The sequence below is a fragment of the Lepidochelys kempii genome, chromosome 3, assembly GCF_965140265.1.
Source record: "Lepidochelys kempii isolate rLepKem1 chromosome 3, rLepKem1.hap2, whole genome shotgun sequence".
In the NCBI taxonomy this organism is placed as follows: domain Eukaryota; kingdom Metazoa; phylum Chordata; order Testudines; family Cheloniidae; genus Lepidochelys; species Lepidochelys kempii.
Genome location: NC_133258.1, coordinates 166,165,411 through 166,180,157, shown reverse-complemented (window position 1 = coordinate 166,180,157; position 14,747 = coordinate 166,165,411). Strand labels below are relative to the sequence as shown.

The window sequence follows — 14,747 nt, the reverse complement described above, 5'->3', positions numbered from 1 at the left end:
CCATGAGAAAATAAAAATTCAGAGTTCCGCGCAGGAAGGAGAGCATGAATTATCTGTTTGAGACACTTAATGTTAAGGGAGACAGGCTTGATAGGATGCAATATTTAAAAATGATGTTAAGAATAACTCACTGTTGGCTAACAATTGGCAACCAGCCAGCCAGACCCCTCGGGGTTTATCTAGACTAGAGACACTTTTCAAAAATGCCTAGGTGCCATTTTCAAAAGCGACAGGCCCGTCTATATTAGAAAGGTGTACAGCCTTAACCAAGCTTTTTTAACTATAAATACTTGTACAGCTGTTGCCATATGGAAAGGGGAGTAACTGTACTGGTATGTCACCTTTAAGCCGATAAAACTGCATCCGTACTAGAGTTCTTTACTAGTAAAACAATTCATATCTCTAAAACTTCAAAGTGTAGACCAGGCCTATGTCACTTACATGCTTATGAAAATTTTTCTCTGGCATTTTTGGCTGTATTGTAACTCACGTAGTTAACTCTATGGATTGGGAATCAATTAACACAATTGCTAATGCCAGTCTAGAACTCCACAGTCTTTTGTTCTAGGACACAAACATGACCCACAACAAGGAACAAACACTTGCAATTTTGTTATTGACTCAAGTTAACTGATAATCAGTTAACTTGAGTTATAACCATACCAAAACCTCACATCTGGACAGACTCCTTGAGTCAGATTCCAAAGGCTTAGAGAAATTGTAGTACAGAGGCTGATCTGCAGAAAGACCAGAGGTTGAGTAATTCTGTTACTGAGAATATAGTGGATAATTGATTAAAGAAGTGCTTAAAAAAACAACAACCCCAAACCGAAGTGTGACAGAAGCAGGCAGGTGGGATCTACTTACCCTAATAACAGAAGAGCAAGCCCTTTGTTAACATACCCCGTTCTCAAGGAACCCCAGTGGGACTGAAGAATTTGGCACATATTGTGTCCAGACAATAGCCTGGAGAGAATATTTGAACATCTGCTTCTAATCTTGCAGCTAGAGAGAGGAAAATTTACGGACATACTGGGTTATTCAGATTGAAGCTAAATGCACATTTTCTCATTAAAGCAACCCTATGTTATTGTCATGACTCTACCAGTAGCTGCTCCAATTGCTGTAGCTGGATTTGAGCAGTTCACTTTCTTGTCTATGTCGTTGGGAATACTAAATTATTGCTGATTTAGTTTTCTCCACAGAGTACACAGCCCCTGGGCATTATATATGCAGACGAAGTGCCCAGAAAGCTTAAATGGATATGCAGAGGACTGACAGAAATTCCCTTGTAGTGAGGTACTTTGAGGAAACCTTGTGAAGTTCACTTTTGGCAAAGCTAGTGCTTAGATAGCAAAGTGCCAGGAGCTGTAGAAATACGGTAGAGAGTGAGTTCATGGATGTCAAATGTGCCAGTACCAGGGGAGGAGGTGCATCAGTGAAAAGAATCACTTCCATAAACTCCAGCAGAGGGAGTATGTCAAGACCCCTCAGACTCTAAAGTACTTGATAAGAGGTTGACACTGAGGGCAAGTCTACACGACAAAATTAAGTTTACCTAAGTTATATTGAGTACAGCCACTATGCTCCTTTCCTTGTGCCAGCGGTGTGCATTCTCACCAGGAGTGCTTGCACCGATTTACCTGTCAGTGTGGGGCATTCTGGGACAGCTTCTGAAAGGCAGCAACAGTTGATGTAAGCAACAAGTGTCTACACTGACACAGCGTCAAGCTAACTACATTGACCCGCGCCTTGCCTCTCGCGGAGGTGGAGTTACTATTTGGTTGGTGCAGTAGATGAGTTACATTGGTGGGAGCTACATTTTAGTGTGGACGCTTACAGAGCTGGGTTGCTGTAAGCTGCCGTCCATTGACCGAACTGTAGTGTAGACCAGGCCTCAGTGAATTTTACTTTTGCCAGTTAGATGTAACCCTTTATGTGACATGGGTATAGTGAACTGATTTTATTTGTAAAAAAGCAACTGCTGTGGAATTTTTGTAAGCACTCCTGCTTTAATAGAAACCCCAAGATTCCTAAGAGGTGCCATTATCACGCTGTTATTTTCTTTTTGTATGTGTGGCAAAGGAGTTAATCCAGACGGGCACACCGATAGTTTATGGTCCTGAAGCAATTTGCGGAAGAAGGAAATATTGCCCATTGAAACAGTGCTAGGTGTACAGCAAAAGGAAAACGACTCCTGGTTAGAACAACCAGCTGAACTGGTTACATGTATTAGGGGTAGGAGTGGCTGTGCTTGGGGGGAAAAGAGTGACTATGCAGGTTTGGGGGTGATGGTCAAATTGTACACTCCAGCAAAGAGAGAAGTTGTGTGACGTTTAAGACAATTTAAGTTTAGACTCCTTCTTTGACTGGCTGAGGGCCTGATTCAAAGCCCATTGAAGGCAGTGGAAAGGTCCGTTGGGTCAGGCCTTGCGTACCTGTGCTGTGCAGTCACAGGAAGGCCAAGCGAGGGTCTCACAGGCCACAAGAGGAGATGCTTTTGGCTGTGACTTTTGGATACAGTGGAGGATCATAGAATCACAGAATATCAGGGTTGGAAGGGACCTCAGGATGTCATCTAGTCCAACCCCCTGCTCAAAGCAGGGTCATGAGTGGTAAGTCCAATAAGGCAGTGATGAGCTGCCAAAATCTTAACAACCGGTTCCCTATCAAAAGTTCTGATTTAAGGGATGTGCCCCAGTATGTTTTTTTTTTTGTACCAACAGGGTTACCATATGTCCGTATTTTCCTGGGAGGAATTTTTAAATTTAAATTTTAAATTTTTAAATTTTAAAAATTCCTCCCGGACGGCAATTTAAGAACCAAAAAGCCTGACCTGTCAGGGAAAATATGGATGTATGTTAACCCTGCCTAAAGTTTTTTTTTTAAAAAGATGGGCCTGAACTAGAAATGAGCTCCGTTTCACATGTGTGGGTCCCCGCCACTCTCTGGGGGTGTGCTCGGGTGACCAGATGTCCCGATTTTATAGGGAGAGTCCTGATTTTGGGGGCTTTTTCTTATATAGGCTCCTATTACCCCCCCACCCCCGTCCTGATTTTTCACACTTGCTGTCTGGTCACCCTAGGGTGTGCACATGTGTGGGTCCCAGCTGCTCCCTGCCCCCCTCATTGAAGCAGGTGTGCAGGGTTACTGCCCTGGGAACTGCAGGGCACTAGTGGACGTGGGGCCAGCTGCAGATAGGGGTGTGGGGCAGGGCTAGCCGGAGGCAGGGGGTGCGGGGTTGGCTGGAGACAGGAGGGTGCGGGGTTGGCTGGAGGCAAGGGAGTGTGGGGCTGGCTGGAGACAGGGCAGGGGCTGACTGGAGGTAGGGGCTGGCTGCAGGCAGGGCAGGGGGGTGCAGGGCTGGCTGGAGATGGGGGCTGGCTGTGGGCAGGGCAGGGGGTGCGGCAGGGGCTGGCTGCAGGCAGGGGGTATGGGGGTGGCCGGAGACGGGCTGGCTGCAGGCAGGGCAGGGGGTGGCTGGAGGCAGGGGCTGGCTGCAGGCAGGGCAGGGGGTGGCTGGAGGCAGGGGCTAGCTGCAGGCAGGGCAGGGGGTGGCTGGAGGCAGGGGCTAGCTGCAGGCAGGGCAGGGGGTGGCTGGAGGCAGGGGCTAGCTGCAGGCAGGGCAGGGGGTTGGCAGGGGCTGGCTGCAGGCAGGGGAGGCAGGTGGTGGCTAGAGGCAGGGGCTGGTGCGGGCAGGGCAGGGGGTGCGGGGGTGGCTAGAGGCAGGGGCTGGTGCAGGCAGGGCAGGGGGTGCGGCAGGGGCTGGGTGCAGGCAGGAGATGCAGGGGGTGCGGCAGGGGCTGGGTGCAGGCAGGGGATGCAGTGGGTGGCTGGAGGCAGGGGCTGGTGCGGGCAGGGAAGGGGGTGCGGCAGGGGCTGGCTGCAGGCAGGGGATGCAGGGGGTGGTTGGAGGCAGGTGCTGGTGCGGGAAGGGCAGGGGATGTGGGGGTGGCTGGAGGCAGGGGCTGGCTGCAGGCAGGGCAGGGGGTGGCTGGAGGCAGGGGCTGGCTGCAGGCAGGGCAGGGGGTCGGCAGGGACTGGCTGCAGGCAGGGGAGGCAGGGGGTGGCTGGAGGCAGGGGCTGGTGCGGGCAGGGCAGGGGCTGGCTGCAGGCAGGGGATGCAGTTGGTGGCTGGAGGCAGGGCCTGGCTGCGGGCAGGGCAGGGGGTGTGGCAGGGGCTGGCTGCAGGCAGGGGATGCAGGGGGTGGTTGGAGGCAGGGGCTGGTGCGGGCAGGGCAGAGGGTGCGGGGGTGGCTGGAGACTGGCTGGTGCAGGCAGGGCAGGGGGTGCGGCAGGGGCTGGCTGCAGGCAGGGGATGCAGTGGGTGGCTGGAGGCAGGGGCTGGCTGCAGGCAGGGGATGCAGTGGGTGGCTGGAGGCAGGGGCTGGCTGCAGGCAGGGGATGCAGTGGGTGGCTGGAGGCAGGGGCTGGCTGCGGGCAGGGCAGGGGGTGCGGCAGGGGCTGGCTGCAGGCAGGGATGCAGGGGGTGGTTGGAGGCAGGGGCTGGTGCGGGCAGGACGGGGGGGTGGCAGGGGGTACGGGGGTGGCTGGAGATGGGCTGGCTGTGGGCAGGGCAGGGGGTGCGGCAGGGGCTGGCTGCAACCAGGGGTGGCTGGAGACAGTGGCTGGAGACAGGGGCTGGCTTTGGGTAGGGCAGGAGGTGCGGCAGGGGCTGGCTGCAGGCAGGGGATGCAGGGGGTGCATGCGGCAGGGGCTGGGTGCGGGCAGGGCAGGGGGTGCGGCAGGGGCTGGCAGCAGGCAGGGGGTGGCTGGAGACAGGGGCTGGCTGTGGGCAGGGTGGTGGGTGCTCATGGGGAGAGCAGCTCGGAGCAGCCCGAGCAGCAGGACGCAGCCCAGGCCCAGCAGAGCAGCCGGGGACCCACCAGGCAGCAGCGGGAGCCCCAGGGCCAGGGTTCGGGGGAGCAGCAGCAGCACAAGGGCTTGTGCCCAGGGCCAGGCGGCAGTCCACAGGGCTCCCTCAGTGCAGCGCCCCTGGCGGCCGGAGGAGGAATAACATCACTTCCCGACCGGAGCCCATCAAAGCCTCAGCACCCCCTGCAGGGAAGTGGGTTAACAACCAGTTCTAAAACTGCTTCAAAATTTAACAACTTGTTCGTGCGAACCGGCTCCAGCTCACCGCTGCAATAGGGTGACTTCCAATAACCAAAACAAATGTAATTTAATGGCCTGTTCCAAATGCTGCTCAAGGCAACAAAAGACTGTCTTTGATCTCTGTGGGAACTAGACTGGATCCTATTTTGATAGCACCGTGTTCCAGATTAATTTCTAACTATGAGATTATTCCCCCCCCCAGATAAATTACAAATGCAAATTCAAATCAAATATAGCTTTTTTTCCCCAGTATCAACAAGGCCTTTGGGGAAAAATATAATTCTTTTGCACATCTATGTGACTGACAGTTGTGGAGACTGAAGTCCTTGGGGCCTGGCCCAGGAAGCCCCAGGGGAAGCTTCATCACTGTACTAGCTTGTCTCAGCCTTGACCTGGAGGGGCCATCTCTAGTGGAGAGTGAGCAGTTCAGTCTCCCTGCCCAGTCAGTCCTTGGCGTCTGACACTGTAAGCAGTGGTGTGCATTATGATGGTTTCCCATGACGTGTCTACTGTGAAAAGAACTGTGTAGCCAGCTCATTCCCTGTATGCCTGTGAACAGCCATCAGATGATCACTGGTAACTTTTTGTTGGTCACTAGTGCTCTAGCTCAGTTCCATACTGGTGATCTAATGGTGAAAGGCTCTGAATCCCATTCCAATCCCTATTGTTAGGGACTACAGCTGTTCCAGAACAATAATACAAAAAAGAGGAGGGCCGATCCTGCTTCCATTGAATGGGAATTCTGCCACTGACTTCGATGAGAGGCAGACCGATATAGTATGTGGAGGGTTGTGCACCAATAGACAGTCTGGATCTGTCTTTGTTAAGCCAGAAGAATGCCTCATATGTTGAATTTCAATCTGTCTTAATGGCCTCTAAGTATCTCGGAGAGCTGTGATTGAAGACAAATGAGTTCATGCATTGTAAACAGAACATGTATCTTTGTAACAGTCATAAACAATATGAATGTTGCCATGACGGATCAATCACTACTAATTTGGCAACTTGTTTATGCCAGTTGGTTTGCAAAGGCTCCCTGGCAATGGGGACATTAATATTATACCCACGCTGACTGCTTCTGGAACTGGTGATAATAATGAACTTATAACAGCAGTCAACAAGGGACCTGATGCCGCAGCCAGTGGAGAGGCTGCAACAAAGGGCTTGGCATACACAGGGTCTAATCTTGTTTGTCTTCTCTGCCATTGGTATCTGGTTTTGTATTGTAAGTGTGCTCAGTGCTGCATGGAGCAGAGGGGAAGACTGTCTCTGTCCAAAGGAGAACATTTGGTGTGGTGTGTGCCTGAAATGTCCAGATTTTAAAGCTATCCTGTTTCTCCCTCTAGAAGTCTGTAGAACTCTGACTTAATTGTGCTTTGTGATGTGTTTGGGGCTTGCTGTGCTTGAGGCAAGTTACGCGTGTGGCAACTTCCTACCTGAGCGAGACGCTCTCTCTGGGTCCTCAGAGTCCTAGGTACTTCCTTTCCTGGCTAAAATGTGATTGTGCTGCTTGTTACTCTGACTTAGCACTGGGAGAACGACTAGGATTCTGTTCTGCACCATCAGCCGAATCGTTACTGAATTCCAGTGACGGGGTTTCTGTTACTGACGGTGAGGCGATAGGAGCCAGACAAGACCCAGCTTGACTTTCATATGCTAGTTTGTCTCTGCAGATTGAGTTTCAAATGAGTTTGCTGCAGGCTAGGTTGAGTTTGCAAATGAAAAGATGACAATAAACAGGGAACCCTAATGCCGTCTTCACTGAATTACTGCTCGGAAAACAGGCACGCTTTAAGATGGGTTTCACCATAATAAGTTAGGAGATGGCAAAAATAGGACACTGGGGGTTTGACAGGTGTACCTTTACCAGCCGTTCTAGTTCAAATGCTGATAATATTGAAGATAACGTTTCTGTGGTGCTGGGATCTCTTCCAGTTGGGTTGGACCAGGAAAGGCTAAGGTTAAAGAAGAATTTCAAAATAATACCTCTCTCCCGACCCTTGAGTTTTTCAGCTACTTCTGAACATGATTCTCTTTTATCTCTTGGTCTCTTCCGGTCCTCTTCCATGCTTTGTTTCTCTCTCCATCCTTCGATGGTGCCCAGCGATAACCTATTGACCGACGGCACTGTGCCAGCAGCACAGTAGCCCTTTCTCAGCTGCACCAAGACTGGATTGTTTGTGCCAAGCAATGGTGATGTCTCTTTAAAAGGATTGCAGACCTGAACCATCCAGTCCAGTTGCCCTAGGCACAGGGGGGCATTTTGAGCGCACAACCTCTTTTCTACACAAAGAGCCAGAGCCATTTTAATACTATAGGAGGATACGTTAGAAGCTGCTGCTGTTTGGAAAGAAGGTTTCATGTACCTGCTGCAGGAGCTTGCAGAATTAATACCCCGTAGCATGGCAGTGCCCTGAACTGCAGCCTCATTCGGCTGCTGCCAGCGCCCTCAGGGACGTGTTTACCATGCAGTCCTGGGAGGAGAAGCAGAGGAGGGGAGAAAATATTGTATCTTTCCAGCCCATTTACGGCAGGGTTTTCAAAGCCACAAAGGGGATTTGGATTCCCATGGAAATTGGATGTCCGACTCTTAGGCAGCTTTGAAAATATCTCACCTGTTGGGCTTAATTCTGCCCTTGGCGGGGGAACCCCATGCCTGGGATTTCAGTTGGAACTACACAGCTGTGTCATAGGGTGGAATTGAGCTCTGAGTGTTGCAGGGAGTTGTCCTGCTGTGTGGGCTCATTAATGTTAGCAACAACAACAAACATCAGAAAATGTTTCCAATGTAGGTGTAATTTGCTGGTACCTCTGGTGTGGAGGGGCCCGGCTGTTGTGGAAGCACTGCATGTGGGGTGGTGGAGGATTTGGGGAACCTGCCCAGGGGGTCTTGGAGCCCAGCTCCATGGGGCCTCCTTGCCTGCAGCTGGGGCAGAGGTGCAGACATGGGCGGCCGGTGACCTGGCCGTTGGGGGAGGCTAGCACCCCCAGCCCCTCCCCTTCTGCCCTCCACCCCCGCAGGAGCTCAGTGCCCAGAGCACCCCCACCGCAGCCCCCAGCCCCAGCGCCAGACAGCCAGGAGGTGAGGCCTCGGCCCTGGTGCTCCAGGAGGCCAGCACAGCCCCAGGCACACCGAGTCCCTGCGGGAGCCAGGCCAGCCAGCCAGGGCAGAGAGCTGGGAACGGCAGGAGGGGGCCTGGCCGGGCCTTGGGGTGCAGCATGGGTGGAGCCACATGAGGCTGTTTGGGGAGGCACAGCCTACCCCTGCCTATAATACCCGCTGCCCATGCAGGCAGTGCAGAGGCTGCCCCCACCCCCCCACCAGAGAACTGCATAGCAAACAGCTCAGCTGCTAGGCTCTCGTCCTGGGAGAGGATTGGGGCTGCTGAGGGTGGTGAGGCTTTAGAGTGTGCATACGCAGTGCCCACATGGGGTTAGTTGTGCAAGCTCCTGTTGGCATGAGACGTGGCGCATCCACGGTAACTTTTTCTTTGAGAATCTCGATCTCTGAAGAGGAGACTTTGTGAACACAGTGAGCTGGAGCCTGCAGCACCCCTTGGGACGGGAGTTTAAATCTGTGACTCCACTGGCAGGTAGCTCTCAACTTAGATGACGCTGCAGCAGGAGATACGAATGCTTACTTGAAAACGTACCAGCTTTTCCTGATCAAAGCAGAACTGTTGTCTTTTTAATAATAATAGTTTATCACTGGCATTTGTTTTTAAATCAAAATGTCATGCACATCTGTGGTGGTCTGAATTAATAACATATTCTGTTAATGTTGGTAAAATTTGTATTACAGTAGCACCTAGAGTCCCTATGCCCTGTATAAGCATGCAGTGAGAAACAGTCCCTTCTCCATCGAGATTAGTCTAAGGCTCAGATTCTGATGCCCTTATCCAGGCTGGGTAGATCCTTTCTCCTCGAGTAGTCTCATTGGTTTCCGCTGGTGCATGGTACTACTGAATGTGAGGGAGGGGCTCAGAATCTGCCCCTAAGTAAAGAAAATAGCAAAAGCCATTGCTTGAAGGTGACCCTTCTGAGACATCTGGGTTCTCCCATACATCTGCTGCCACTCAGTCCTGGCTGCCCGTACATTGGGGCCTGTTTTTTACCCCCTCCACTGTAAACTAGTGATTCTATTGGAATCAGTGGAGTTACATCCACGTGAATGTGGTTTGAGAGGCGAATTGGGCCCAATAAGACCAGAGGGGTTTGGCCCCCAATAAGGTAAGAGGAACCTTTAATTTTTGTTGACTATTTTGACCAAAAGGACTGAAAGTTTTTTCTATCCTAGGTTAATGGAGACGGCTAGAGAAATGACCAGGGAATCCTTACCTATCAAATGCCTTGAAGCAGTTATCCTGGGGATGTATCCTTTTCTCCATGTGCAGTTTGTTCCAATGGGGGTAACCACTTAAAAATAATACTAGTTAATGTATCCGCACTTTAGGGATGCGGGATGACAACCTCAGTGGAAGGTGAGTTAAGGGGGCTCCATGTGTCTAAGTGATTTTCAGTGATTGATTGAATAAAGGAATCCTCCTTATTAGGAACTCAGCGTGGTACTAGGGCCTGAACTTCTAGTGTCAATCAGCATAATCCTATTAAAGTCAACTCCATTGACTTTGACATCTGTTTACACCATCTAAGGATCTGACCCTAAATGCCTAGATAAATAGCTGTCTAGTTCAGCTCTTAAACTCTTCCATCGCCATCCTGGGCAAATCATTAACGGCCTGTTAACTGAGTTTGAAATTCAGGTCTGTACTATCTAGGTTTCTATAACACATGCCCAACACAGTACTATCTGAGTCTTGCTGCCTTTTGTCTCTGATCCCCTGTAATTGTGCTGTGTACAGAACTAAACATGTGCATGTTGTAATGTAGCCAAACCTTTAAACCACTGTAAAGTAACACTCTGGTTCTTATTCAAACCCAGAAAAGCAAAGGATGTTCAGCTTTCAGGGTGAGACTCTCTTCCTTGTGAATTAACCTGTTTTGTCCCAAGGTACTGTCGTAGCACAAGATTGGGCTGCATGTGCTGCTGCCTACCATGTGTGTTCTGATCCTGCTCCCAGGGAAGTTCAGTGACTGAGCATTGAGGGCCCTAAATGCAAAAGGGTAGGGCTGTCAAGTGATTAAAAAAATTAATCGCGCGATTAAAAAAATTAATCCATAATAGAATACCATTTTATTTAAATATTTGTGGATGTTTTATAAATTTTAAAATATATTGATTTCAGTTACAACACAGAATACAAAATGTACGGTGCTCACTTTATATCTATTTTTGATTACAAATATTTGCACTGTAAAAAACACAAGCAATAGTGTTTTTCAATTCACTGCATACAAGTACTGTAGTGCAATAACTTTATCATGAAAGTTGAACTTACAAATGTACAATTATGTACAAAAAAATAACTGCATTCAAAAATAAAACAATGTAAAAGTTTAGAGCCTACAAGTCCACTCAGTCCTATTTCTTGTTCAGCCAATGAAGTTTGTTTACATTTGCAGGAAATAATGCTGCCTGCTTCTTATTCACAATGTCACCTGAGAATAAGAACAGGCATTTGCGTGGTACCTTTGCAGCCGGAGTCACAAGGTATTTACATGCCAGATGCATGAAAGATTAATATGTCCCTTCATTCTTCATCCACCATTCCCGAGGACATGCGTACCTGCTGATGGCAGGTTCTGCTCAATAACAGTCCAAAGCAGAGCAGACTGATGCATGTTCATTTTCAAAATCTGAGTCAGATGCCACCAGCAGAAGGCTGATTTTGGTTTTTTTTGGTGATTTGGGTTCTGTAGTTTCTGCATCGGAGTGTTGCTCTTTTAAGACTTTTGAAAGTATGCTCCACACTTCATCCCTCTCAGATTTTGGTAGGCACTTCAGATTCTTAAACCTTGGATCAAGTATTGTAGCTATCTTTAGAAATTTCACATTGATAGCTTCTTTGCGTTTTGTCGGATCTGCAGTGAAAGTGTTCTTAAAATGAACAACATGTGCTGGGTCATCATCCGAGACTGCTATAACATGAAATATATGGCTGAATGCAGCTAAAACAGAGCTGGAGACCTACAATTCTCCCCACAAGGAGTTCAGTCACAAATTTAATTAACGCATTTTTGTAACGAGTGTCATCAGCATGGAAGCATGTTCTCTGGAATGATGGCCGAAGCATGAAGGGGCATACAAATGTTTATCATATCTGGCATGTAAATACCTTGCAATGCTGGCTACAAAAATCCCTGATGTCACCAGAAGGCGAGATTGTAAATAAGAAGTGGACAGAATTATCTCCCAAAAATGTAAACAAACTTGTTTGTCTTAGCGATTGGCTGAACAAGAAGTAGGACTGAGTGGACGTGTAGGCTCTAAAGTTTTGCATTGTTTTGATTTTGAGTGCAGTTATGTAACAAAAAAAATCTACATTGTTAAGTTGCATTTTCACAATAAAGAGGTGGAACTACAGTATTTGTATGAGGTGAATTGAAAAATACTATTTTGATTATCATTTTACAATGCAAATATTTGTAATAAAAATAATAATATAAAGTGAGCACTGTACACTTTGTATTCTGTGTAATAGAAATCAATATATTTGAAAATGTAGAACAACATCCAAAAATATGTATTAAATTTCAGTTGGTATTCTGTTGTTTAACAGTGAGATTAAAACTGCGATTAATCACGATTAATTTTTTTGAGTTAATTGCGTGAGTTAACTGTGATTAATCAACAGCCCTACAAAAGGGTGAGGTAAGATCTCGTGCTTTCTCCAGGAGAACTGTTTCATGACATTCGAAATGCTGATTCCATCAACTTTCCTTCTCTCATCTACCTTCCCCACGACAAAAATAGAAGCTTCGTCTAGTGTCTTCCATGCAAACTGTCTGAATGAGGGCCAGGATCTGCTCCCAGTCAGACCCAAACAGCCCCATTGAAACTGGGAATAGATTCAGGGCCAGAATCTTTACAACTTGATCTTCATTTGCAAAGATGTCTTTTAGAATACTGGTGCTACAACTGAAAGGAACCACAGTCAACCCTCTCCTTTGGATGGAGCTGACTTTGCCTGGCTAGTGGCTGTTGCGTCAGTGAAGTCCATGAGTGGTCCCTCAAGTCTACAATGCATTTGTGCTTGGTTAAAATGATAGAAAAGGGAAAAGAGACATTGGGTTTAATTCTGATCTCATTTGTGCTTGCTTTACACCCATTTAACTCCGCTGACTTGAATGGTGTTGAATTTATACCTATAGGAAAGTTCAGAATCAGGACTTCAGATGTTCGTTATCTCTTGCCTGATGGTTTCTGCCCTCTTGGACGTGAACAACCTTTCCGACAGGTTTTAAATAGGGGTGGGGAAGTGGCTCATTTGGGTTTTCCTGGAATGTTATTAAAGCCTCAGGGAGCCATCTGTGGGACGAAAATAACATAATTTCTGATCATCTGATAGTATTTCACTTTCTGGATGGTAGAAGTAGGAGGGAAGATCAGATCTTATATTATTTTGGGCCCATAAAAGTAGAGAGACAATCCCCACACCTAAAACTTCCCCACCCTCCCAATGAAAATCAAAAGGACAGCAGCTAGTACAGTGACTATGCAGGTCTGGGAATCCTATGCACACTTGTAGTGTCAAGCTGTGAGGGCCAAAGACTGACTCCAGGAACAAAAGAGATGATCTGTGATGCCTGTAATCATGGTGTTCTGTCATATGCCATCCTATTTATATACACATAAAGAGATGGGAATGTACTTGCATACATAAAGAATGCTTATAGGCATGTCACCTAAATATGATGTTGCTAGGCCTAGTAGAAAAGTTTCTGCTGAAATTTTTTTGTCAGAAAATTTGGTTTTCAAGGAAATGACTATTTTTGTGGGAATTGTCTGCTTCCCTTGAAAACTTTATTAATTTTTAGTCAGCAAACTGAGAGCCCCCAAATTGGAAACTTTTAGCAGTTTTTGGATAATTGTTTTGGCAATTTTCAACAGTTTTCAGTTTTGGCTGAAATTTTTTGACTTTCCTACCAAAAAAGCACACTTTTTCATGGAACATTTGACTAAAAACTGCTTTCCTGTTAGTTTCCCTAGACAACCCCACCCATTTTCCAGCCACCTGGCATTGCTGCCAGGGAGGGGATGGAACCTCCTGTAGGAGCTCCTTCCTCGTGTAGACTTTGAACCCCCAGGAACTAGTAGCTGGTCCAGGTGTCATGTGCATGGCTACATGTTCAAAACTCACCATCAAAATTTCTTGTGCAAAGTGTGATGCCCCCAGGGCCTGTTTGTGAATGTAGTTGCTGGGTGCTGTGTAGGAGGCATGCTGAGCGAACCGGAAATGTGCCGGGAGGGCTCAGGCTCGTTTGCCCCCGAGCCTGGGCGGGGAGTGGAAGCTGCCTTCTGGCCAGGCTCTCTCAGGCAGCTGCCAGCCTGTCACTCTGCAGAGTAGCGTCCCAGCGGCCGGAAGGGCCTAGTCCTGCCCTTTCTAGGTCCTGCTCCTGGTCCCCCAGCCCCTTTCACTCCCTGGCATCTGGGGATGTCCCCCTGATGTGTCGCCCAGCCCTGCCCTTGCTCCGCCTCTTCCTGCCCCCTGCTCCTCTCCCTCTCCCCCAGTGCCTCCTGCACGCCTCTGAACAGCTGATCCTCCGTGGGCAGGAGGCGATGGAGGGGGAGGAGTTGATTGGTGGGAGGTGCTGGGGGAGGGGAAGCAGGGGCCCGCCGGTGAGTGCTGAGCACCCACAATTTTTTTTCTGTGGGTGTTCCAGTCTTAGAGCATGCACAGAGTCAGTGCCTATGGCTGGGAATGTATTTCTGTAAAGGGACTTGGCAAGGATGGTCTGAGGGTCCTTTCGTGACAAGCACCGGGGACCTGATCCAAAGTCCACTGACGTCAAAGGAAGTCTTTTCATGGACTTCATTGGGCTTTAGATCAGGCCCGTGGTATATTTTAGCAGTTTTGTCATAATCTGTGGATTGCCCCCAGACACTGTCCTCTCTGTGCAGGCAGCAGTGAGCGTGAGCATCTGTGGCTAGGTTTCCAGTTAGGAGAAATTATTTGTCATTCTCTCCCCCCTCCCTCTCCCGAATGTCAAGATGATCTTTTCAAACGTGTCTGAGCCATGCATCCCTGAATTTTGCGTTGCCCTCCGGTTCCCTTCTCTGCCTGTGGAAATAAGATACTGGTTATAATAACTTCTGTGTGCTGACAAGCTTCCCCGTTGCTTGGCTACCAAAAAGGGCATAGACCAACACAGCAGCCCTCTGTGGGAGTCTTTAAGCTGAGACCTCCTAGCGCAGAGCAGATTAGGGAGATGTCACTTTAATCAGGCTGCTTGCCAGCTTGTGCCATCAGCTTTTACTGAGACTTTTTTTAACCACTTGTGCAATCCTTCTTCGTGTCGAATTAGGTTTTACATAACGTCCTTTCGCACTAGACACATCCCAGAACATTTGGACACGGGAGGAGTTAGATACTGATACTGGTACTGCGGTGCCTGCATATACAGAGAGAGCAGCTCTTCTGTGCTTAGCAGAGGCTCTCCCACATCCATGGCTATTCGATTCCTAGCAAATAGAGCTGGGGAGGACCTATATAGGTCTCCTTGTCTATGCA

At 48.7% G+C, this 14,747-nt stretch overlaps 1 protein-coding gene across 4 annotated transcripts in view; it reads left to right on the top strand.

The window, feature by feature from the left end:
- VASH2 (vasohibin 2) overlaps window positions 1-14,747 on the top strand; it is a 68,901-nt gene that overhangs the window by 26,480 nt on the left and 27,674 nt on the right. For all 4 annotated transcript variants that reach the window (XM_073338934.1, XM_073338932.1, XM_073338933.1 and 1 more), the window contains one exon: window positions 9,413-9,487. In XM_073338934.1, coding sequence (XP_073195035.1) covers window positions 9,413-9,487 — 75 coding nt within the window. The remainder of the gene's footprint in view (window positions 1-9,412; window positions 9,488-14,747) is intronic.